This window comes from Erpetoichthys calabaricus, chromosome 3, assembly GCF_900747795.2.
Source record: "Erpetoichthys calabaricus chromosome 3, fErpCal1.3, whole genome shotgun sequence".
NCBI lineage: Eukaryota > Metazoa > Chordata > Cladistia > Polypteriformes > Polypteridae > Erpetoichthys > Erpetoichthys calabaricus.
Window position 1 is genome coordinate 11828754 of NC_041396.2, and position 23943 is coordinate 11852696.

The window sequence follows — 23943 nt, forward strand, 5'->3', positions numbered from 1 at the left end:
CTCCATCTGGGCCCGCAGTTTTTCCTGTGTGTAGCTTTCTCAGTTGTCTCCTTACCTGGTCTTCAGTTATGGACAGTCCAGAGGTGGACTTGTCACTGGTCATTCCAGTTGATGTGGTAGGAGTTGTTAATGTAGTAGGGATGGTGTGGGAAGACAAGTCATTGGAAGAAGGTGGCAGTGGGAGGGAAAATCTATTTAAAAACGGTTCAGTGTGTTGGCTTTGTCCAAACCCCATTTCTGGCGTCTGTGTGATATTACTTGTATCTTATGCAGCACTTCTCTCCTATAATTATGGAAATACACAAATATTGACTCATGTCCATAGTGTAGGAATGTAATTGGCATGATGGCTGATTTATACAGGGTGGCCCACAAAAAAAAAGTGTCTCACCTCCACCGAGACGACTGCATTACGTGGTGAAGAGAAAAAAGGATCAAATTTGGTTTACAGAAGATGCTGAAAGAGATCTCCTTGTGCGTCAATACCTCTCTGTGCCCATTTCAGCATGTTCATGTACACTCTCGGCAGCAGACGAGACAGGAGTCGTTTTGGTGGAGACAGGCCACTTTTTCGTGGGCCACCCTGTACTTGTGGTGGCTCTAAGGCTAGTGATATGTGCCAGCAACTGGAAGGTTGCTGGTTCGAATCCCTTTAATGGCAGAAGCGACTCTACTCCATTGGGCTCCTGAGCAATGCCCTTAACCTGCAATTGCTCCATCCTGGGTATGACGGTAACCTGCATCCAACCCTGCAAGCATGTCCTCCAACTTGCAGGGAAAACTTGGGGGTTGTTGGCAGGATTGGCACTCCAACCACTGTGGAAAAAAAACCTACCACTGTTGTTCCAGTGTGGTGCTGAAGTGTTACCCATTGCACGGCTGCACTCGGATCTCAATCCAGGTGATTTGCTGTGTGGTGGGTGCGAAAACATGCTGTAATCAGCGCATGCTCCTAACCTGTGAGCCGATGCTGTAGATACGCCATAGTCTACTTCACTTACAGTGCAGCCTGATGTGCGCAACCTCGAAAATGTGACTACATGTCATGTCGACTGGAATGCTAAACAGATCCCCAAGACTCTGATTGGCCAGTTTGGTAACTGCATATTTCCTGAAACATGTTTTTGTTCATCTTCCAGTTTGGCAGTTGGTAAATGTATGAAAAACTGGAAAAATGTGGGGGAAAAATATGTTTGTCCAAGGAAGTAAATGTGTAGGATGTGGAGTGGTGATCCTGGAGGGTAGAAACTGCCTGCATTTTCCCTTTTGTGCTACAAAGACCACCTACTAACATCTAGTCATGTGTCTGCAGCACAGTGTAGTGCCAAAGTGTAAACTGCTTTTGATGGCACAGCCTACGTGCAGAACTACTGCATAGGCCTTCTGGTGCATTGTGAAAGTATAACAGCCAAGCTATAGTATGGTGCCGTACCCGCGGCTACCTGTTACAGCAGCTCCATTGTGCGTTCTTGTTTCAGTTACTTTGTTGTGTGTGTTTTTATTTACTGAAGTAATATTACTGGCAAAACTACGATATTGGAACTATACTCCTTGGGATTAATAAAGTATCTATCTATCTATCTATCTATCTATAGATAATATAACGTGTTTAAAGGATGGTTGCAGACTTGCCATTCTCCATTGTAAATAAACCTCTGCTGCCACTCAGCTTTGTTAACACTCAGGCTCAGCTGCTTACGTTGCAGAGAATGCCAGAGCCCCCAAGTCCAGAGACCCATCATTTCGCCGGAGATTCGTAAGCCATTCAGGGGTAGCAGAACTGGAGCAAAATGATGGGGAAAGAAGAGATGCTACAAACCTCCAGTGCCAATTGTGACAATGGCTACTGTAAGATCGCTCACAAATATAATGGACGAACTAACAGCGTTAACAAAGAGTCAGAGGGAAAGTCAGGAAAGTAGTTATATGTGATTTCAAAGAGACGTGGTTACATGAATTGATTCCTGATGCTGATATGGCTTCCATTTGCTTTCAGCTGGCTGGAACAACAGAGACAAAACAGAACAAACAAAACAAAAATGTAGCGACTGAAAATGAGATGAGAGATAAGAATCACAGTCAAAATACAAGGAAGGAGTCAAAAACCAGGCAAGACATAAAAATCAATCACAAAGAGTGAATTACCATAAGAACTTTGAAGGAGTTATCTGTATATTAGACAAAGCTTAGCGTAACTACTGCTGATGAACTTGAGGTCATGACCCCAGAGACCACACCCCTAGAAACATGGCCTACAACCCTAATAGCGGTACACAAAATGGCTTCCACTATAGGAAAAGGCTATAATACCCCAAAATTCAGCACTGACCGTGACAACAATAAAGAGTTTGGGTGCCAGCTTTGTCATCCCATATAATTGGTTTGAAGAAAATAAACAAAAAACACACAATAATTGTGGAGACATCTTTGCAGATGCAAGTTCAGAACAGACTGATTCAAGATGGCGGACCTTCCTGATTTGGGTCCTCCTGGCAGGAAGAGGCAGGTCCAGGTGGATGGACATTGAAGTGACGTCAGAGGTGTTCTAGCCATCAATCATCCAGTCTGTAGAGGGAAGAAAAGAAAAAGGCAGTAGGAGACAGCGCCCACCCCTGGAGCGATGGTAGAATTACTGTCACTAGCAGCCCTTCAGCTGTCCCTTATTCATACACGTGTGACATGTAGAATTGTGTTTTATTATATAGTAGGTGCTGAATTGAAATTCTTTGACTTCAAGCTTGGCGCCCCCCTCAGGCTGACTTGTTTATTTCTCTTGTCACACACATGTGCATGGGAGACAGCTAAAGGGCTCAAATGAGGGTAATTCCATGCCAGACCAGGAGAGGGCGGCGTGCATTAACCCTTTCCCTTTTTCTCCTGCAGAACAGTTACTGGAAATCCCACCTGGCCCCGATGACGTCACTTCCGTTTCCAGTCCCAATGATGTCACTTCCAGTTCCTGTCCTGATGACATCAAAAATGGTTCCAGCCCCGATGACTGCATTTCCTCCGTCAGACTTTAAAATTGTCATTTTGTCACACATTATGCAGCAGTTCCATTTTGAACTCAGTTAAACTCGTTTTCTTTGCCTTGCCAACGACCAACTACAATATATGGGGTGGCTGCCCCAAACCTTTTTGTGGCTTTCTCGTCCTTTTGTTCTGACACTCTAATTACCTCCAAACTGAGCTGAGGTGTTGTGCAAGTTTTACAGATGAATAAATTGGCACACAAATGCAGAGTAATTGTAAATTTTGATTATTTTCACAGGCTTTCTGTTTACCCACTGGAGCAAACATGGACAGAAGAGATTTGCTACCAAAGACGATGAGCTAAACTTTGAACAGGGTGTGAAGCTCTGTCAAGAAGCTGGTGGACAAATTGCCACACCAACCAGTATGGAAGAGAACAAGGCGTTAACAAAGCTCATTAAATCAGACGGAATGGCATACCTTGGCCTGAATGATAAGAAAACAGAAGGCACATTTGAAGACGCCAGCGGGAATCCAGTGAAAATCATTAACTGGGCGCCAGGAGAGCCCAGTAATGACCAAGACGATGAGGACTGCTCTGCGATAGCGTCTGACGGTACTTGGAGTGACGTTCTGTGTACTGGGAGTTATACCATAATTTGTCAGTTTACGGAATATTAAGCACGACAGACGCAGGTTGAGGCTTAAGATACACAATTAACCTTTCATTCTTTATCTACATGCATTCTGTCATATTTTCAGTTAGAAACAATTCTAGTACTTTAGTATTGATGTTAAATTCACAGAAGTGTTTGCCTAACTAGAACAGAAGGGCACTTTTCTATACTGCAGCTACATAGATAACGCTAGCTTCTGTTGATCTCCTATGAGCTAACATGTTAATGGAACATTCCTGACACCCTGCTAACCTGAACCCCTCACCCAAATTTTTAATTCTCCTAAAAATACCACCAGGGGACGCTGTGGAAAGATGGTGAGAGACAAAGTTCTCACGTAGCCTGGAAGAACTAGTGGATCACAAGGACGGAAACCTCAAAGTACTTCTGTGCTGATTATAAACTTGAATTCTCTGTCTGATAGGTCACATGGATGGAAGAGGAGAAGCACTTCTGGGTCAAGGACTATAAGAAGGACTGCTGAAAACCCAACAAGCGAGCCAGAGTCGGGTGAATGGTGGATTTGTTGGGAGGTGTGGAGATAGATAGATAGATAGATAGATAGATAGATAGATAGATAGATAGATAGATAGATAGATAGATAGATAGATAGATAGAGAGGAATGAGAAATTTCAGTTTTTGATTTTCAAATAAATTTGCAAACCTTTTTTCTAAACACATGTTGTCTCTTTGTCATTTATGGGTTATTGAGTGTAGATTCACTGACAAAAATGGCCAATGTATCCATTTAAAGTTAAATACACAACAGCATAAAGTCTGCAGAAAGTGAGGGGGTCTGAATAGGTTTGCGCTTGTATGTGATTTTGCCTAAGAAACAGTGTGCAATTATTGACAGATTGATTTTAAATATCTGCTATAAAATAAATGTTTATTTGCATCACACATTGTGAAATAATTTGATTTTTTTTGGTTAATCCTTTTCTTTCATCAATTAATGAATACATGAAACGCCATCTGCGATCTACAGGAGGCATAGCAGAACCCCAAAGACCCGGACTCAACTAAGTAGACTCAAACAAAGAGTATTTCTATTGAATAAAGTACCTTTTACCGTCTCCTTCCTTTACTCATCACAATTGCTTTTCCTTTCTCCTCCATGCAATCCTTGTAAACCAATTTCAGACCCGTAACTTACTGGGTGAGGCGGAACGGCTGCTTTTCCAGTAGAACCTGGGAGTTCTTCTGGTATAAGAGGATGGTCAACTGTAAGTACTTCTGGGTCAAGTGACATGAGAGCCTCCATCCAGCAGTTCTCCCTCGTAACACCTGAGGACTCCAACAGGGCTGTCCACTAAAACTACAAATCCCATGCAGCCTTGCAGGTGTCCAAACAGGAGTCATACCCAAGGAATACCACCACCCAGTGTACTGGAGGATCATGTTGCCTGGTCCTTTCCTTATAATGGTTTCCCACTGTAGAAAGGTACCACTAAGGTACAGCCCATCCATCTCTGTCCTTTATAAAGGTTTCCCAGCCAGAGAATGATCCATCAACCCCTGTTAGGACATCAGCCAAGCTGTGTTGTCTATAACGCCATATTCTGTCAGTCAGGACTAGTCGTTCTAAATTTAATGTCTGCGGGTCTAATGGTATTGTTAGACAGTCTCACATTTTAAGGTCCCACTCTCAGTTCATTTTTTTAGACACTGCCAGATAGTTTGAAAGTTGGGAAGTAGAATCTGCTGAGGCAGCACACATTTTTCAGGAAACTGCTGAAAAGGAGAAGGAAATACAGGTTTCTTGGGGAGGAGCTGCAAGCCTAGAAGTATCCTAATGAACGGCTGAAACATTTTTAGTCATTATTAGTCAGTCATTTAGCTTGATAACCTAGTTAGTCCTTATTTAGCTCTTTATGATGGTCCACCACAGGCATTTAAAAACATCTCAGTGAAGTTCCAGCTCTCTGAAGAAGGCCGATGGGACACGCTGTAAGGGTCTCCATTTTGTCGGAGTAAAGAATTCAGACTCTGAAAAGTGACTCTGGACTGAGATCTCCAAAGATGCAGCTGCACAGCCTCATCCTGACATCAGCCATTCTGGTCACGGCCATCTGGTCATGTCTAGCCGAGGAGCCCACAAAGACATACTTCTGTGTTGATGGACCTTTAAGGAATGGAAAAGAAGGAAGTCCTGGTCCGCCTGGCCTGAAAGGAGACAAGGGAGAGAGAGGTTTGTGAGCTGGGAATACGCTGGATGTGGGTGGGTGGTCTTGTGGGTGCAGAGCTACCTATAATTGAAGATGATGCTAATCAGTGAGTGAACCCAAACCAGAATCTTTTTTGTGTGCTGTGAAAAATGCTGAAAAATGTAAGTCCAGTTCTGCATTTTGTTCTGCTTGTGACTAAAAGAAGGCACTAATGGTGTCAAGGAGACCCAAATTCATAAAAAATGGTACAGGGCTAGGGTTAGGCTTAGGGTTAGGGGAAAAATAATTGAACAAAAAAGATAAATTAAGTGCACGGGTTCAAATTAGTTTTTAAAAATTAGCTTTCCAATTTTATCCAAACAGAACAGAATCCCTGAAGTCACTGTTCTTACAAAGTGTGACCATGAACCTAACTGTACTTATGTACCCAATAAATCAACAAAACCCACCACCTGAAGTGTTTACATTATTTCAAGAAACTAAAAAAAAAGAGGGAACAGAAGAAATGTATAAAGGAATCAAAAAAAAAAAATTTTTTTAAATAATTGTTAAAGCCCTAATGGTTGCCATTGTCAGAAACATATTAGGGAAACTGAGAGGCAGTTAGAGAGGAATATAGCAGATAAAGCAAAAACCAACCCAAAGAGATATTTTCAACATTTTAGTAGTAAAGGAACAGTCAAGGAGGAGGTGAAAAGCACCAGGAACAGTAAAGGGGAATTTAAAAATACAGACAGTGAAATAGCAGATGATCTAATCTTACATTTTTTCTGAGGTCATCACATGTGAAGAAGTGAATAACCTCTGGGCAGTAACAGGGACTATTAAGGAGGTACTGAGTGAATTGGAAATTGTAGAGAGAAAAGAGCTGCTGAGATTAAATAGGCTGAAATCAAAGAAATACCAAGGACCAGATAATATATATCATAGAGTTCTTAAGGAGATTAGCGAGTACAGCTGTAAACCCGTGACGCATATTTTTAGGAAGTCTGTCAAGCACTGGAAAATGGCAAATGTTATTCTGTTATATAAAAAGGGTGACTGGGCAGATCCAAGCAACTAAAGACCAGTAAGCTTAACATGCATCACAGGAAAATGAATAGAAGGAATTATTAAGGATAAGATTGAGCAACACCTGGCAAGGACAGGACAGTCAGCATGGGGTCTGAAGAGGGAGGTCGTGTTTTACTATCATGCTGGAATTTTATGTGGAGGCAACAAAAGGATACGACCAGAGTGGAGCTCATGATATTATATATCTTAACTTTCAGAAAGCATTTGATAAGGTGCCACATGAGAGGGTGGGCATTAAGCTAAAAGAAGTGGCAGTTCAGGGTGTGGTGTGTCGATGGGTGTAGAATTGGCTCAGACACAGGAAACAGAGGGTGATGGTTGGAGGAACCTCATCAGAATTGGGTGATGTTAAGAGTGGTGACCAGCAGGGTTCAGTGCTAGGAACTGCGGCTGTTTTTAATATATAGAAATGATTTGGATGGGAATATAAATAACAAACTGGTTAACAGGTTGATAGGTGGACTGGCAGATAATCAAGAATCCGGTGAAACATCACAGAGGGCCTTGGACAGCAAACAGGTTTGGGCAGATTTGTGACAGATGACATTTCCAAGGAGGTTCTGCTGAAGCTTTATAACAAACTGGTGAGGCCTCATCTGGAGTACTGGGTGCAGTTTTGGTCTCCAGGCTACAAAAAGGACATAACAGCACAAGAAAAAGTCCAGAGAAGAGCAATTAGGCTGATTAGAGGACTGCAGGGGATGAGTTATCAGGAAAGATTAAAAGAGCTGAGCCTTTACAGTTTAAGATAAAGAAGATTAAGACGAGACTTGACTGAAGTGTTTAAAATTATGAAGGGAATTAGTCCAGTGGATCGAGACTGAGACTTTAAAATGAATTCAGCAAGAACACGAGGACAAAGTTGGAAACTTGTTAAGGGGAAATTTCATACAAACATGAGGAAGTTTTTCTTCACACAGAGAACCACAGACACTTGGAATAAGCGACCAAGTAGTGTGGTGGGCAGTAGGGCTTTAGGGACCTTTAAGACTCAAGGAATTAAGTGGATAGGACTGGTGAGCTTTGTTGGGCTAAATGCCGTGTTCTCACATCGACTGTTCTAATGTTCTAACGGTCTAATTCAATATTTTGAAGTTAAAAGATAATTAATTATCCTGACACATTATAAATTACAAAATCCTAAATCTGTTATAAAAACACATCTATTTCTATGAAATATTTCTAAATTCAAATTACTTCAAAAATAATTTAAAAGATTCATCTCACTTGAAAGTTAATGTTAACCTCAGGGACACACCAGTTTTACTAAACATATTTCTAAAATAATCTTTAGTATTTTTCAAAAGTTAAACATTATAAATGGGCAAAATCCCTTACACATTTTTTTCATTATTTCTTAAATTCAAAATGATAAGAAAATATTTTATAAAAGAAGTTTAATTAAGTAGGAATTTTTAATAGTTCTTAATTTTATGACTAGGGTTACCATCACCATACTAATCCCATACGTTTGGTGACTTTAAGCTTAGGAGTTTGCTGGGAAAGATCATCTTAAAGCAAATGTGGTCTCAATATTAAATATAATGGGTTATGATTTTAACATTAGGGTTCTTAATGTCTTTTAAGCTCCAAATACTGTGACTTTAACTTCAGGTTTTGGTAGGGTAAGAACCTATAAATGTAATCATTTTTACTTAAAAACTACCAAATTCTTATTAACATTAAAATTCAATTAAAATTAACATGAGGGACTGTAAGGGATCCTACTCAGTTGGACCCTTGAGCGCGGCCCTTAACCTGAAAATTGCTCCTGGGACGCTGTACAATAATTGACCCTACACCCCGACCCCCCAAAGACATTTCAATGTTTCCCTTTAAACCCCTCTAGTGTCGTCTCAGCCTAAGAGAGAACTGAGTGTTATTTAAACCTACTGTCTGATGTCATCTAAAATCTTCTATCCTTGTTTGGAAATGGGCTCTGTGCCACCTGGGGGCTTGCAAGTAGAGAAAACCCCATAAAGCATTCTGGAAGATTGCCAGCCATTGGAAGACTCGACGGCCGGACTACAGGAGACTACATCGAATTGGTCCACTGATACCGGAAACATCAATATCTCAATGATGGATGTGTGTGTGTCTGTGTGTCATAGTTTCTTGAGGATGGTCTAGAGCTAAAGTCAACACTTAAGCCTGTTATGATTTGATGATGTGCCGATTAGTTTTTGATCCAAATTGTTTAAGAGAATGAGGCACTCTGGAGGAACCCTGAAATACCGTAATTCTGCCATTAATTATGAATTCTTCTCGTCAATTGCTACCGTAATGACCTATTTTATAGTCGGAAAGTTCAGCATCAGTGCGGTAAATAATTACTCAAATGTTATAGAATAGTTTGGTTAACTTGGTTCCTAGGGTGCAAAGCCTATTGACGCTCATGTCCAAATTATTATTTTTTTGATCGCCACAGCTTACTTGTGTAGTAGTGCTATGAATAGACAGTCCATAGTTATGTTGTCGCAAAATAGGAGTAAAGCTGCTGATGTTTTGATTTGTTACAAGATGAAGTTTATGATGATGACAGTGATTGAGATAGTGACAATCAAGTTCAAGCTGTGGTGGATGGCCAGGGCCCTTTCCTGGTCTGGATGCCTTTGAGAGAACAGACATAGTGCATTATTTCCCCTAGAATGCTCGATGGCAGCCCTTCCTGGGTTGTTGCAGCACCACAGACTCCCTCAGGGCTTCATGCGAGATCGATTCCTACTACTCAGCCCTGCTGTGTTCCATGGGTGCCCCCAGGGGGTGCTGCAGGGACTGCAGAGTTCTAGTTTGTTGGGCTTCCAGATCATTCTAACGGACTACCGGAAGTACTCCCAAGTGTAGGATAAAAGTAGCCCACTGCCTTCATTCCAGGAGCCAGAGTCAGGAGGAAGGTGATGAAGCTTGGTTGCTGGAGGAGTGATGGAGGCGGAAACAGGGCAGAGAGAGATGAAGAGTGAGAAAGGAGGCAAAGACAAAGAGTGCTTTACTGTACTGTGCTTTGTAACTGTGTCTGAATTGTGGTAAATGCTTAAGGAAGACTTTCCCACAAAACAATAAAACGCCAGTGTGTGTTGCTGAGCTTGTGCCTGTGTCTGTCTGTGTCATGTTTTGGGGGAGAGGGGAGGCGGGTGCGCCCCCTACAGGCCACAAAGTTCAAGTTCAGTTTACTTGTCATTCCAGCCATATCTAAAATACAGTGGGATGAAATTGTGTTTCTCAACACCAGAAACTGTACAAAAAATGGAAGGGAAAACCAAAAAAAAAGAAAAGAAATACAATACAAAGACTGTACTTAGTTCACAAAGTCCAACCAACACCCGAGTTAAAAATGTAAGATCATTTATGATATTGATAATCAATTAAATACTACAGTCAAACATAAATAATTACGTGTATAAAAACGGACTTATTCTGTGAATGTTGCAGGGAGTTTTGCAGTGTAATTGCCTGTGGAAAGAAGCCATTGCACATTTTGGCTGTTCCTGATTTTATGCAGCAATATTTCCTCTTACCAGACGAGAAAAGAGTCTGTGAGAGGGGTGCAAGGAGACCCTCACAATGCAGAGGGCTTTCTTCTCGCATCTCTCCTTAAATTTGTCTTCAATGGAGGTTAGGGAGACCCCGATAACCCTCTCAGCCATCCTCACCCTATGTTGCAGAGTCTACCTGTCAGACACACTGCGATTTCCATACCAAGATGTAACGCGGCTCATCAGCATACTCCCAATTGTGCCCCTGTAGAAGGTGGTGAGGATGGCAGTGGGGATTCTCACTCGCTTCAGCCTCCTAAGGAAGTGCAACCCCTGCTGAACTTTCTTGGCCTGGTGTGTGGTACTGAGAGTCCAGGAGAGATTCACAATGATGCGGACCTCCAAGAATTATGTGCTGTGGACCGTCTGATATGCAGTCAGCCTTTGCTCTGAAGACCACAATCAACTCTTTTCTCTTGTTGACATTAAGGGATTGATTGTTGTGCCCACACCAGCTCACTAACTGTTCCACCTCTGCTCTGTCAGATGTTTCATCTTCATTACAGAGGAGTCCTACTGCTGTTGTATCTTCAGCAAACTTAATGAGCTGATTTATGCTGGATTTGGCAGAACAGTCATGTGTTGGTAGGGTAAAGAGCAATGGACTGAACACGCAGCCCCGAGGGTCCCTTGCACTCATGTTTGATGGCGCACAATGTCTTACTGCCAACATGTACTGTCTGTTGTCTTTCAGTCACTTGTGGATCGCTGCCCTGAAGGCGTTTCTTTGTTACAAGGTGTCCAACTTGTCACGAGAGTGAGGACAGCACTTCATGGACATTCTGCCACCCGCTAAGCACAAACAGTCACCAACTACCGGATGTGTTGTGTGCAACAAGCATAGGCAGCACAAAGAAATGCGTGTGCTTCTCAGTCTGCGCTCTGTGTAGTGTCATCCTTCAAGGACTTTCATTAGTCATGTTGCTGTTCAAAATGAAGCAATTAACAGTTTCTGTTGATAAAACTGCTTCTTTCTAATTCATTTCTTTACATTTTTTACAAGATTTGATAGAGTTTATCATAACAGTGTCCTGGTAATAAACGGTCCAGCTGTCAATGTATTCAGGCTTTTTTTGATTCGTAGCTGCTGCATGAGGCTAATTACACAAGCATTTGGCCAGCATAGAAAACTAGCCATGTGGTGAGTGAGTGAGCACACAGGAATCAGTGTTATATATTCAGTGGTGGTATTCATAAAATTCCCATTATGGTTTGATAATGTACCTTCAAATGAAACTAGCTGGATGATAAATTAGACTGGACTGCCAATACTGATGCTCTGTGTAAGAGAGGACAGCGCCGACTATACTTCCTTAGAAGGCTGGCGTCCTTCAACATCTGCAATAAGATGCTGCAGATGTTCTATCAGACGGTTGTGGCGAGCGCCCTCTTCTACGCGGTGGTGTGCTGGGGAGGCGGCATAAAGAAGAGGGACGCCTCACGCCTGGACAAACTGGTGAGGAAGGCAGGCTCTATTGTTGGCATGGAGCTGGACAGTTTAATATCTGTGGCAGAGCGACGGGCGCTGAGCAGACTCCTGTCAATCATGGAGAATCCACTGCATCCACTGAACAGGATCATCTCCAGACAGAGGAGCAGCTTCAGCGACAGACTGCTGTCACCATTCTGCTCCACTGACAGAGTGAGGAGATTGTTCCTCCCCCACACTATGCAACTCTTCAATTCCACTTGGGGGGGGGGGGGTAAACGTTAACATTATACAAAGTTATTGTCTGTTTTTACCTGCATTATTATCAATCTTTAATTTAATATTGTTTTTTTGTATCAGTATGCTGCTGCTGGAGAATGTGAATTTTCCCTTGGGATTAGCTGTGTCAATGGAGGTCAAAGAAGCCATTATGTAAAACCACTGGAGACATCGGTAGGATGACCAAAATCAACTGTCTGGAATATCATGAAGAAGAAAGAACACACCGGTGAGATCAGTCATCACAAAGGGACTGGTAGGCCAAGGAAGATCTGCACTTCTGATGACAGAAGAATCCTCACTATGGTCAAGAAAAAGCAACAAATTCCTGTCTGACAGATCAGAAACAGACTTCAGGGGGCTGATGTGTGTGTGTCAGAGATGACTATCATCGGAAGACTTCATGAACAGAAACACGGAGGACACACTGCAAGATGGAAACCACAAAAACAGGATGGCAAGAGCTGTGCCAATGGAGGTCAAAGAAGCCATTATGGCTGAAGAACGAGAATGAAACCATTGGTGACATCTGTAGGATGACCAAAATCAACTATCTGGAATATCACTGATGTAGGTATTTGTAGGCATTCTAAAGGCCCGCCATGATATTTTTTTCTGTTTCTGCCCACTGAATGAAGTTCACGACCTGGCCACAGGATGTCTATTGACGTGTTCATTTTGCTTGTACTGGACTACGTGAAACACAACCAAACTAACTGTAAATGAGTGGACACTAGGGGTCGCTGTTGCCCATTCAAACCAAAAAGACAGATACTCAGGACACAAAGTGAAAGCACAAAAAATTATTTTTACCGTATATACTCACATATAAGTCGGGTCTTGAAACCCGAAAAATCGATCATAAAATCAGACCACGACTTACACGTCTGTTCAAAAATGTGACACTTAATTTTTTTTACATTTTCTTGCCTCCTCCAATCTCGCACCAGTTTCTCAGACACATCAAATTTTGTTGCAGCAGTGCAGTTACCAATTTCTTTCTCCACTTCAATGACTTTTAATTTAAAATCAGCTTCATATTTTCTTCTGATTGAAAGCTCCATAAGGGATGCTCTTACGATAAAGGTGTATGAGGGTGTGAGATACATTATACAAAGTTATTGTCTTTTATTCCTGCATTGTTATCACTTTTTAATTTAATATTGTTCTTTATCAATATGCTGCTGCTGGAGAATGTGAATTTCCCCTTGGGATTAATAAAGTATCTATCTATCTATCTATCTATCTATCTATCTATCTATCTATCTATCTATCTATCTATCTATCTATCTATCTATCTATCTATCTATCTATCTATCTATCTATCTATCTATCTATCTATCTATCTATCTATCTATCTACTGTAAACAGTGACATGAAACATTTGTGAAGCAGATCAGGCAGTGGTGTAAATGTAAGGTGGAGTAGCTTACAGAACAAATGCATGAAAGTTCTGCAAATGACTGCTACAGTTTTGTAATGTTACAATGGCCTTGCAAAGCATCATGGGACGCTGGGATAAACAAAAAAATCTTACTTCTAAGCTGGCCGCCTGGGTGAATTTCCAGGGAAATATTCAGTGAACAATGTCTCCATGGAGTACAGAATATTTGCCGTGATAAAGATTTTGGCAAATTTTCCTGATCAACACTAATTACAAGTTGTCACGCATGCACATCAGAGGATCACCATCTGGGCTCATCTGATTTTTATCATAATGCTCTGAGATGAGAGGAGGGGCACTGGCACTAATCATGTCCTCTTCTGTTCCCTCCACAGTGCCAAGAAGATATCCAGTGAGGGCAACTGACTCCGCCCCTCCCTGTCCTCCTCCTATACAGTCTCGAGCTGTCATTCTGTGATCAGAGCTCCATTCTCATGACATTCATTAAAGAACAAGCCTTGTGAGCCCTTGAAGGCAACCTGAGTTTCCTTTTTACTTTCTCTTATACGAAGTACAGGGAAAGTATTGGAATCCTCCAAAAATTCGACCTCAAGATTTTGATGAATCTCAACGTTATAAACCTCCCCGAGTCCGAAAAAAACATTTTTGAAATTATGTCTGTGTGTATGTGTAAACACGATAACTTGAGTACACTCCCACTTAGGTCAACCAAATTTTACATACAAGTATTAGGTACAAAACATAAATTTCTATCAATGTTTGAGCTATTTCCGCTAACCGGAAGAAGGTATTCATGCAGCTACAGAGTCCGATTTATTCAACTTTACTTTCATAATTATTGTTCAATATATTATTATTTTTTTTTTAATATTTTTATTTTATTAATTTTCATTGTAATCATTCCATACAAACAGATCAATTTATAACCCAACAAATTTGAAGACTAATCAGACCCCACCCCTGAGAAGGAGAGCTTAGCTAAAGGAAAATTGCTTAAGGCTTTTTAATAAGGCAAAATTAAACAAAAGAAAGGGAGAAGTAAATATCTATGTAAATAAGAGATGGAGAAGGGAGTTAAATGCGGTAATAGTTATTTCTCTTATTCTAAAATAATATTGATTAAATCCTGCCATGTTTTGAAAAAATTTTGTACAGATCCTCTAACTGAAAATTTGATTTTTTCCAATTTCAAATAATATAAAACATCGGTTTCCCACTGACTTATCAGAGGAGAATTAGGATTCTTCCAATTTAACAAAATAAGTCTGCGTGCCAAAAGTGTAGTGAATGCAATCACCGTTTGTTTGTCCTTCTCCAATTCCAGTCCATCTGGAAGAACACCGAACACAGCTGTTAATGGGTTAGGAGGGATTGAGACCCCAAGGCTGTCTGATAGGCACTTAAAAATTTTTGTCCAAAATGATGTTAGTTTGGTGCAGGCCCAGAACATGTGACCCAGTGAGGCAGGAGCTTGGTTGCAGCGCTCGCAGGTTGGATCTTGCCCTGGAAACATTTTGGACAGTTTTAAGCGAGACAGATGAGCTCGATATATAATTTTTAGTTGAATAATTCTATGCTTTGCGCATATAGAACTCGAGTGAATTCTCTGCTTTGCTACCTTCCACTCCTTTTCTGATATATTGATTAAGAGATCTTCTTCCCAATGTCCTCTTGGATCTTTGAAAGGTAGGGACTCTAATAAGATTTTATATATTGCCGAAATAGTGTTTGTTTCCTCGGAATTGAGCAGTATTTTTTCCAGCATTGTGGAGGGTGCAAGGTGGGGGAAATCGGGCAATTTCTGTTTAACAAAATTTCTAATTTGAAGATAGTAGCTGGGAGGTTGAAGTTTGAACGTAATTGTTCAAAAGATGTAACTATGTTGTCTATATAAAGATCTCTGAGCATTTTAATCCCAAAACTTTTCCAGGTATTAAAAACTGGATATACTTGCGAAGGTTGAAAGAGGTGGTTCTCTTGCAGAGGTGCCACAGATAAAAGATTTTCCATCTTAAAATGCTTTCTAAGTTGGTTCCATATTCAGAGTGAGTAAAGCACAATTGGGTTATTAGTATATTTGCGATAACTTGCATTTATTGGAGAGCAGAGCAAGGAGTATAAAGAAGTCCTACAGGATTTTACTTCTATTGTGGACCAAGCCTGTGTATGTTCATTTATTTGTGTCCAGGTTTTTATGGCTTGTATGTTTGCTGTAATAAAACTGAAAATTAGGTAAAGCCATGCCACCTTCTGCCTGAGGTCTTTCAATATATTATTAATTTGATTTGTTTTGTTGTTGATGATTCTTTAATGTACACAATATAAAAATATAATAATTGTTTTGCGGTTTATTCCTCAAATATCCATCCCTATATCTGAATATACGAGAAAATCTAGGGGAGACCACTCCTGATTTTTTGCTTTACATCTGTGCCATAGAACGACTCTTTAGGAATTAAATGAAAGAGTCGGGTTGGCACCCCGACATTTATTCTCTCTGGCTTGTGGTTCCTCGCTTGACCACAAAGTTTAAGGCCTAAAAAGCATAACAGTTTTATTACACACTTTGAGCATGGGAAAGGTGCTACATAAATAAAATGTATTATTATTATTATTAATTAACTAATAAATTTAGAGCAAGATACTTTGTCAACAAATCATTATGGTTCAAATGTACTTGCTGTTTTTGTTTTAACTAAACTCCTTATCCTTGTCTTCTGACTGTTACTTCATTTTTAAACTACTTAATCTTAACAGTTATAGTGTCATACATCCATTTTGAATAACTTTAGTCCATTTCGGACCCAAATTGGTTAATAAGCCGCACTGGTGGCTCAGGGTGGTCTGTTTCCTTGACACCCAACTATTCCTGTTTATCACACACATGCATTCTACACTGCTTTGTGTCAGGGTGGGCACAGCTGTAAGTAAAGGGTTAACAGATCAAACAAAAAAAGTAGCTGAAGGCAACGACCTCCAGCTTAGCCATTTCTGAAAAGCTCAAACTATATAAAAACTGAGGAGAAGTGCGGGAAGTCAAACTCACCTGATGAGCCGTCTACCCACCTTTGGGCCCATACTGTCATACCACAAACAAGAGACAGTTCAGAAATGAAAATCTTCTAACGACACTGACAGACAAAGTGGCAACACATCAAAAAGCTCCCCCTAGCATAGAGACCTTCTTCAGCAATTCAGTCAGCCATCCTTTGTAAGTACCAGGCAGGATTATCCGGCAAACCACCTGGGTGAAAAGGTGGACCCTTGCCAAGAAGGGAAGCCAGAATGGAAAGGGTAGTGATGGACTGGCATCCCATCTGAGATGGGTATGGAACCCTAACCTGGGGCCTCATGTATAAACAGTGCGTACGCACAAAAATGTTGCGTACTCCTGTTTTCACGCTCACATCGCGATGTGTAAAACCTAAACTTGGCGTAAAGCCACACACATTTTCATGCCAGCTAAATGCTTGGTGTACGATAGTTCTCCACTCAATTTTGCAAACTGGTGGCACCCAGCGTCAAAGCAATGCTTTTGTTCCAGTGTGGTTTCCCTTTCTTTTTTAGATCCACATCCCTGACACGGCTTTATCAAATACAACTGAAATTAACCGCATATTGTTTATTAGTTTAATGCATCTGATTGTAATTAACCTGTAACAATATAGTGGTCCACAGAATGGTAAAACTATTCAAAATACCATAGCTGCTTTAGTGTTGTTACTCTCACTGCACCTTCTTCTTCTTTTTTCAGCTCCTCCCGTTAGGGGTTGCCACAGTGGCTCATGTTTTTCCATATTACTGCACCACTCTGTGTATTTATATCACTGTATCTGAATGTGGAATCTCAGCTCTACAGCAGCTGATCGGAAAGAGAATTATTGGTATAAGGCATCAAGCACACGCTGCCTCAGTCATGCGGTCAATTTGAACTGCTTCCATACAGCAAATGCTTCAGAGCCTTTCCTGTACGGACCTCGCGGTTCACAAACAGTTTCATCCCAAAAACTCTAAACGTACTCCATCAGTCCATCAAGTGCTCCTTGTAGAACTGTTTGTACTTATAAATACAATCACCTCACTGTAAACTTGCACTACAGTTATAATATTGCACAACTTGCGCCACTTTATAAAGAGCGTATTTACGTATGATGACGTAATGAAATGCAGCAAAATATGTTTATTAAATTATACAGACAGAATGTTAACATCAAATAAATAATCAATATTATTAATAATTAAACATATGAGGACACGGTGGCGCAGCGCTAGCAAGGAGCTGGCACTCCGTTCAGGGTTTTTTCTGCTTCACGCTGTATTGGTGTAACACTGAAAGGATAGATTGATAGAGTAATTAAACATGTACTACGAAGATCCTTCAATGTACGACAAGGGAGCGTGATTGATGACCCGGGCGGTCTGGCTGGAGCCACTTGAGTCACTTAAGAAGGGTAGTGGGGGGGGGGGGTTGGATTCAGGTGATGAGGACTGTGGCTGCGGGTGTCTCCGCTGGCTATAAGACCAGTGGGTGAGCGGGGGAGATGATGACAGAGTTGTGCTAGGCTCGTCTGACGGAACATTCTGGACCCGGTGACTGTGTGGGTTGTACTCTCATTTTAACTCACGGAAGCTCTAGTGAAGTGTTAAGGCAATGCTGGAAAATAATTGTGGCCACACAAAATATTGACACTTTTCACTTAGGGGTGTACTCACTTTTGTTGCCAGCGGTTTATACATTAATGGCTGTGTGTTGAGTTATTTTGAGGGGACAGCAAATTTACACTGTGATACAAGCTGTACACGGACTACTTTACATTGTATCAAAGTGTCATATCTTCAGTGTTGTCCCATGAAAAGATATAATAAAATATTTACAAAAATGTGAGAGGGTGTACTCACTTTTGTGAGATACTGTAAATGAAAATCTCCAAAATGCATTTTAATCACGATGTCTGAATTTTTTGGTTTGTAAATTTTAAACTGTAGAGCAGAGGGGGAAATCAAGGAAAAAATTTGTCTTTGTCTCAAACATTACGCAGGGCACTGTATTGCTGTTTGTCGAAACACCAGCTTTCATTGGGGAATCCAAGTTTACTTTCCTACTTGGGTGAGACAAACACGTGGAGATCATAAATGCTGACTTCCCAGCTCCACCGTATGACGATTTAACCTTGAAACATCACCTGCTTTGTCGCTGTGATTCCTGCAGAGGGCGCTGAAAATCTAAAGATGCTCCATCCATCCATCCATTTTCCAACCCGCTGAATCCGAACACAGGGTCACGGGGGTCCGCTGGAGCCAATCCCAGCCAATACAGGGCACAAGGCAGGAAACAATGACAAAGTGCCGTTCAAGTCGAAGAAAACAAGCACCTTGTTATCTAAGAGAAAATGAGCCTACATCCATCTACACCTGCAAGTACCGTACCTTCTAGGATTTGTTTTCAGATTCTTTAATTTGTTTTTAAATGTCTTCATGGTCTTGCTCATCCCATGTTAGTGAAAAATGATAAAAATTTGTTCCTTTCAGATCTGCCAGGTCACCAAACAGCAACTTATTGGTGTTTTCCTAAAAATCATCTGTGGAGCTGAGAGTCAGCTTTTTACTACTTTGGCCCCAAACTTTCCTTGATTATTTGCAAGCTCTGCAGTGCGTGTAAAAGTATTCACCCCCTTATTCTGCATTTTCTTGATTTGCAACATTGAACCTTGATGGGTTTAATATGCTGCTTTTCACGCTGATCAGCAGAAAAAGGCTAGTGGATGTCAAAGTCAAAACAGATCTCTAATATAAAATACAAAATAATTAATCATGTAAATTTTGACCCCCCTTTAATATTATAAACTGAAATCCTCTCTGGGGCAGAACATTGGTTTTAGATGTCAAGGAATGAGTTCAATGGAGGTCATCTGTCTGGGGCTTCAATTCTTTGCCATATAAAGGCACCTAAAGGGGCCAACTTGGGGTGAATCAGTATGGTAGACTGACCTACACAATGAAGACAAAGGAACATTCAGAGCACAAGTCAAAAGATGAGGACAAAAAATATCTCTGCCAATGAATATATCCATTGTAGGCAACCCACCCTGGCCAGAGGCAAACTCCTTACCCGGGAGGTCTTATGGTTCCCGTCCGGACTGCAATTCCCAAAGATGTTAGGAACCAACAGGGGAGCAATTCATCCCCCACCATTCTATGTGGCAGTGTCCTTCATATAGAGTCCCAGTCTGGATTCCCGCAGGACAACATGGGAGTTGGAGTCCGGAAATGCCGCCCTGTAGGGTTCCCTGGTGGATGGTAGAGGGTACTGTTGGGAGAGGATCTCCCTGGCTTTCTTGTAGCCACCCAACATCACCGCCTTAAAAGGAGTCCACTTCCATAGCTCGGGGAGTCAGAAATGGGTAACACTCAAATGAGGGAAAGAGGTTTATCATGTTTGTAATTGCATTTGTGGCTTGTAATTGGAAGGAGAGTTTGAGTGGTGCTTGAGAAAGGGATACAACTCTTTCATTTTATCCTATCAACGTGTGGTGCTTTAATGTGTCTGTGGTTTTGGGCTCTCTGGTGCCCCCTGGTGGTTACACCGGGAAGAAATGGAATGAGGATGGTAGAGCTGGTGTGTTTGAAATTAAATTGGAAATAGAATTAAAGAAAGAAATCTTGTCTTCACAAAAAAACTCTTTGAGATAGAAACAAGGCAGGAGGAAGCTTGTCCATTGTGTTTTTAATTACTCTCCAGCAAATGCAGAACAGGGAGCTTTCATCACAGCACTCTGTTGGCTCCACAATCCGTACTCACCCCTACTTTCTCTGCTGGTTTTCTGTGGTGGTCGATCTGCGCCCCCACCACCTGATCAAAGCACCATCTATTGATGGATTGAAGGCTAGAGGTCCACTTGACCATCTTCATCTAATTCTTCCATGTAAAGCCTGAAAACCTGAGGACAGATTGATGTTAGGTAGAATGCCTAGTTGGGGATGGGTGGTCTGGGGACCCCTGCAGATTTTGTTTTATTCTTTGTCAATTAGTATTTCCTAAGCTTATTTTTATATTTTTTATTTTTTCTTTCTTCATCTTGTAATGCACTTTGAGCTCCAACATTTGTATGGAAACATACTCTAGAAATAAATGTTGTTGTTGTTACAGAATGTTCAGAATGGTCAAAATAATAATGGCAGAGGTCCACTTTATTAACAACTGCATTTACATAACAATGCTGATTAATGCATACCTTTACTCTGATTGGTTCATTCATTCGCACCCAAATATACTATTATACTCTTGTTCTTCTCATATCTCTTAGATTCAGCTATTATCCTTGAATCTCTGTGTATGTGACAACTATCCAGTCTTGCTGTTTACAGGACATCTGCTGATCTCTCACTAATTTCCTAGTAAATTTTGTATATTATATCAGCCTTCCTCCTAGTGCATTCTTGTCTTTTATTCTCTTAACCATTTCATTCGTTCTCTTCATGACATTTCTAAAACAAATCTCTCTATTATAAAAAGAAATCCTGGGACAAGACTTTTTGAAAGAGATAATTTCAAGTCCCGCGAGACAAGACTTTTGCTAGGAGATTTTTTCAAGTCCCACCCTCCTCTTAACCATTTACGGTTAACGGCCCACGCCCGCATTCCTCTCACCTCTCATTCGTGTGAATACTTTTGTCGGACACACTTCCTGCGCTCTCAGCTCTTATAAATTTGTATGTGTTCCTCATTTTAAGTTGTTTATGAAAAGTCCTCCATTTCATCCTTTAAAGAAGCTTTTCTGGACAGTATTGTTAGACATGCAATCTATTTGTTTTATTCGAAATAGTCAATTGCTGGACAATAATTCTACATGTTCTAGATGACCTCACAGGTGGCGCAGTGGTAGTGCTGCTGCTTTGCAGTAAGGAGACTGTGGAAGATTGTGGGTTCGCTTCCCGGTTCCTCCCTGTGTGGATAGCGCTTTGAGTACTGAGAAAAGCGCTATATAAATGTAATGAATTATTATTAATGAATGAATTATGACACGTCAATGACTAAACGAAGAAGAAAAGGCAGAGTGTCAAAAAGAGGCCAAAAAGCATTGGAGAGAAAAGAATGCAAAAAAGAACAATAATAAGTGGAAAATAAGGAAAGTAATAATCAGCCTGGACCAAGTGGAATTGAAAACCTAGAAGGTATAAGCGGGGTCGGAAATAAAAGACAAAGAGTAGAAGACAAAGTAAAATGTCGTAAAGAGTTTGAAAAACGTTGGCGTGATACACATGCAGAGCAGGTTAGAGATTATGAAAGTACTAAAATTCGAAAGGCACGAAAAACTAATAGTAAAGATCGCATTAGCGCAAACAAACAAATTATTACTCGGTGAAATAATGGAACAGCAAAAATAGATCGAATATATATGGACATAGGTGATATGTCAGAAGTATGGAAATATTGTAAGGATTTGAAGTTTAAGTCAGAGACTTGTAGATAGTCTAATTCGTGTTGCCATCAGGGAAAAGTAGTGTTTCTACCCAATGAAGAGGTGTATCCAAGAGAATTAAAAGATTTGTTGTTTGGCGTATGTTTTTACTGAAATGTTACAGTAAAAGTGTAAGATTAAAAAGTATTTGCGTGTTAAATTTCAAAGCCAAACAGAACGAAAACGTTTAACTCAACAAATACCTCTAACGCAACATGAAATATAATTTACTTTCAAATTATTACATTTTACTATTTTTAATATAGTTCATTTGTAACAGGTGTCTGGTCACACTCATAGGTAATCTAACTTAGACACCATTAAAATATCCAACTACGCCACCCAGTTTTATTAAGAGACTGAAATTTACCAATAATAGCACACAGGTTTCTTTAAATTGGGCGGTGAGTAAACACACAATGAAAGACACAACAGTAATTTTAGAAAAAAGCAACAGTAAGTTCTATTACACAAGACAATATAAGGTACATTAAAAAGATAAACGAACATAACAAAAACTAAACCTATCAGGAATCAATTTCCCTTTTTTTAAAAAAGGAAAATACACAGTCCACCCTCTAAAAGTCCGTTAAAAACAAGAATTGGAGGATACAGTGGTGCAGAGTCCAGTTTGTGCACTGTGTTACCCCAGCACTTAATTGTTCAACTGTCCATGGATGCTCTCTGTTCCCCGGACACTCGTTCCCCTACAGAAGTTGTATCAAATTGTTGAATCCCTGTCAGCGTCTCTTCGTTGTTCCTTTTTCTTCCACTCTGAGCTCCTTGTGTTGCTGGGACCTAGGCACGCCTCATTTCTCGTCTGTCAGCTTCGCTTGGTCCTTTCTTGCGGATTCCCTCTCTCGCTGAACCCACATCCGGCGTCTCTTTGTGGTACTGTCTCTTCCTCCCTGGAAGTGTTGCCGTCCTTGTGCCTCACGTCGTGCCAGCCAGGTACCCTTGTCTGCCTGCAAGACCCTGTGCTCTGTCTGAGTGCTTTGGCAGCGTTTTCTGTGGACTGTCCCCTCTGCCTTCTGCTGCCAGGAGTTTTTATCTACTTCATTCCCTGCCATTATCAGTTCTGGACAATCAGATTAAACAATGGTACATCTGCATTTCCTGGGTTTAACAATTAATGAAAACACAAGTTAAAAAAAGAAATTGTTACCAATCATGAATAAGTACAGATATGCTGATTAGAAACCAATATTTCCAAGTCAGGTAAATACAGACATCCTCCAAGGCCAGACTTCAAAGCAGCGACTCTTTTGCAAAACAGCAAATACCTCCACAAACAACCCTGACACAATCAGTAACTGGATTATCCAGGATCCTCCAAGGAAGCAGCAGTTCTTTTATCATACGTGGTATTGTTTGTAATCTCAACCAGCCATAAACTTCAAAGTGGTGACTCCTTTCGCAATACAGCAAATACTTACATCCTGCAGACAGCCTTTTAAATTCTCACCCCCCCAGTCCCAACAATGGGTGCCTAATGGAACCACCCAGTGCACAAAAAAAATGTCCCCCTCTGACACATTACTCACTGTAATGTAAAATAGTTAGTTCTATTATGCATATGTAACAGTTCCATGAAAATAACAATCGCTTTGAATTGTACATCCGGTCACCCATACACGGGGGTTGGCGAGCGAAGAGAGCAGTGGGCAGAGCCCTGTCACAAAAGCCACAAATAGTCATAGCAAGGTTTGGGGCAGCCACCCGTATATTTGGTTTCCTGGCTGCAAATGGTCGTTTTAAATGATAGCACTGCTGTGCACAAAACTGAGTCCAAAACAGAACTGAGGGAATGGGGAAAAAGGTGGAAGCTTTTAAAGGGGAAGACAGGAAGTGAGATCAAAAAGGTCGGGCTCATGAAGGTCTTCAGCCATAGGTTCGAGCCTGGACGTGACATCACAGGGGCGGGAGTCGGCAAGGTATCCTTCCG

At 41.0% G+C, this 23943-nt stretch overlaps 3 protein-coding genes across 5 annotated transcripts in view; 2 read left to right on the forward strand and 1 right to left on the reverse strand.

The window, feature by feature from the left end:
• LOC114647747 (pulmonary surfactant-associated protein D-like) overlaps positions 1-3956 on the forward strand; it is a 120157-nt gene extending 116201 nt beyond the window's left edge. The window contains exon 6 of the mRNA XM_051924506.1: positions 3272-3956. Coding sequence (XP_051780466.1) covers positions 3272-3654 — 383 coding nt within the window. The 3' untranslated portion in view covers positions 3655-3956. The remainder of the gene's footprint in view (positions 1-3271) is intronic.
• LOC114647755 (mannose-binding protein A-like) overlaps positions 1-23943 on the reverse strand; it is a 473727-nt gene that overhangs the window by 210596 nt on the left and 239188 nt on the right. The gene's annotated exons all lie outside the window — the stretch shown is intronic.
• Positions 1-23943, forward strand: part of LOC114647655 (mannose-binding protein A-like) — a 199198-nt gene that overhangs the window by 63083 nt on the left and 112172 nt on the right. Inside the window, exon 1 of one of the 2 annotated variants that reach the window (XM_051924504.1) lies at positions 5659-5842. The exons of the other annotated variant lie outside the window; for it this stretch is intronic. Coding sequence (XP_051780464.1) covers positions 5674-5842 — 169 coding nt within the window. The 5' untranslated portion in view covers positions 5659-5673. Of the gene's footprint in view, positions 1-5658; positions 5843-23943 lie in introns of those variants that run through there. 2 annotated transcript variants of the gene reach the window in all.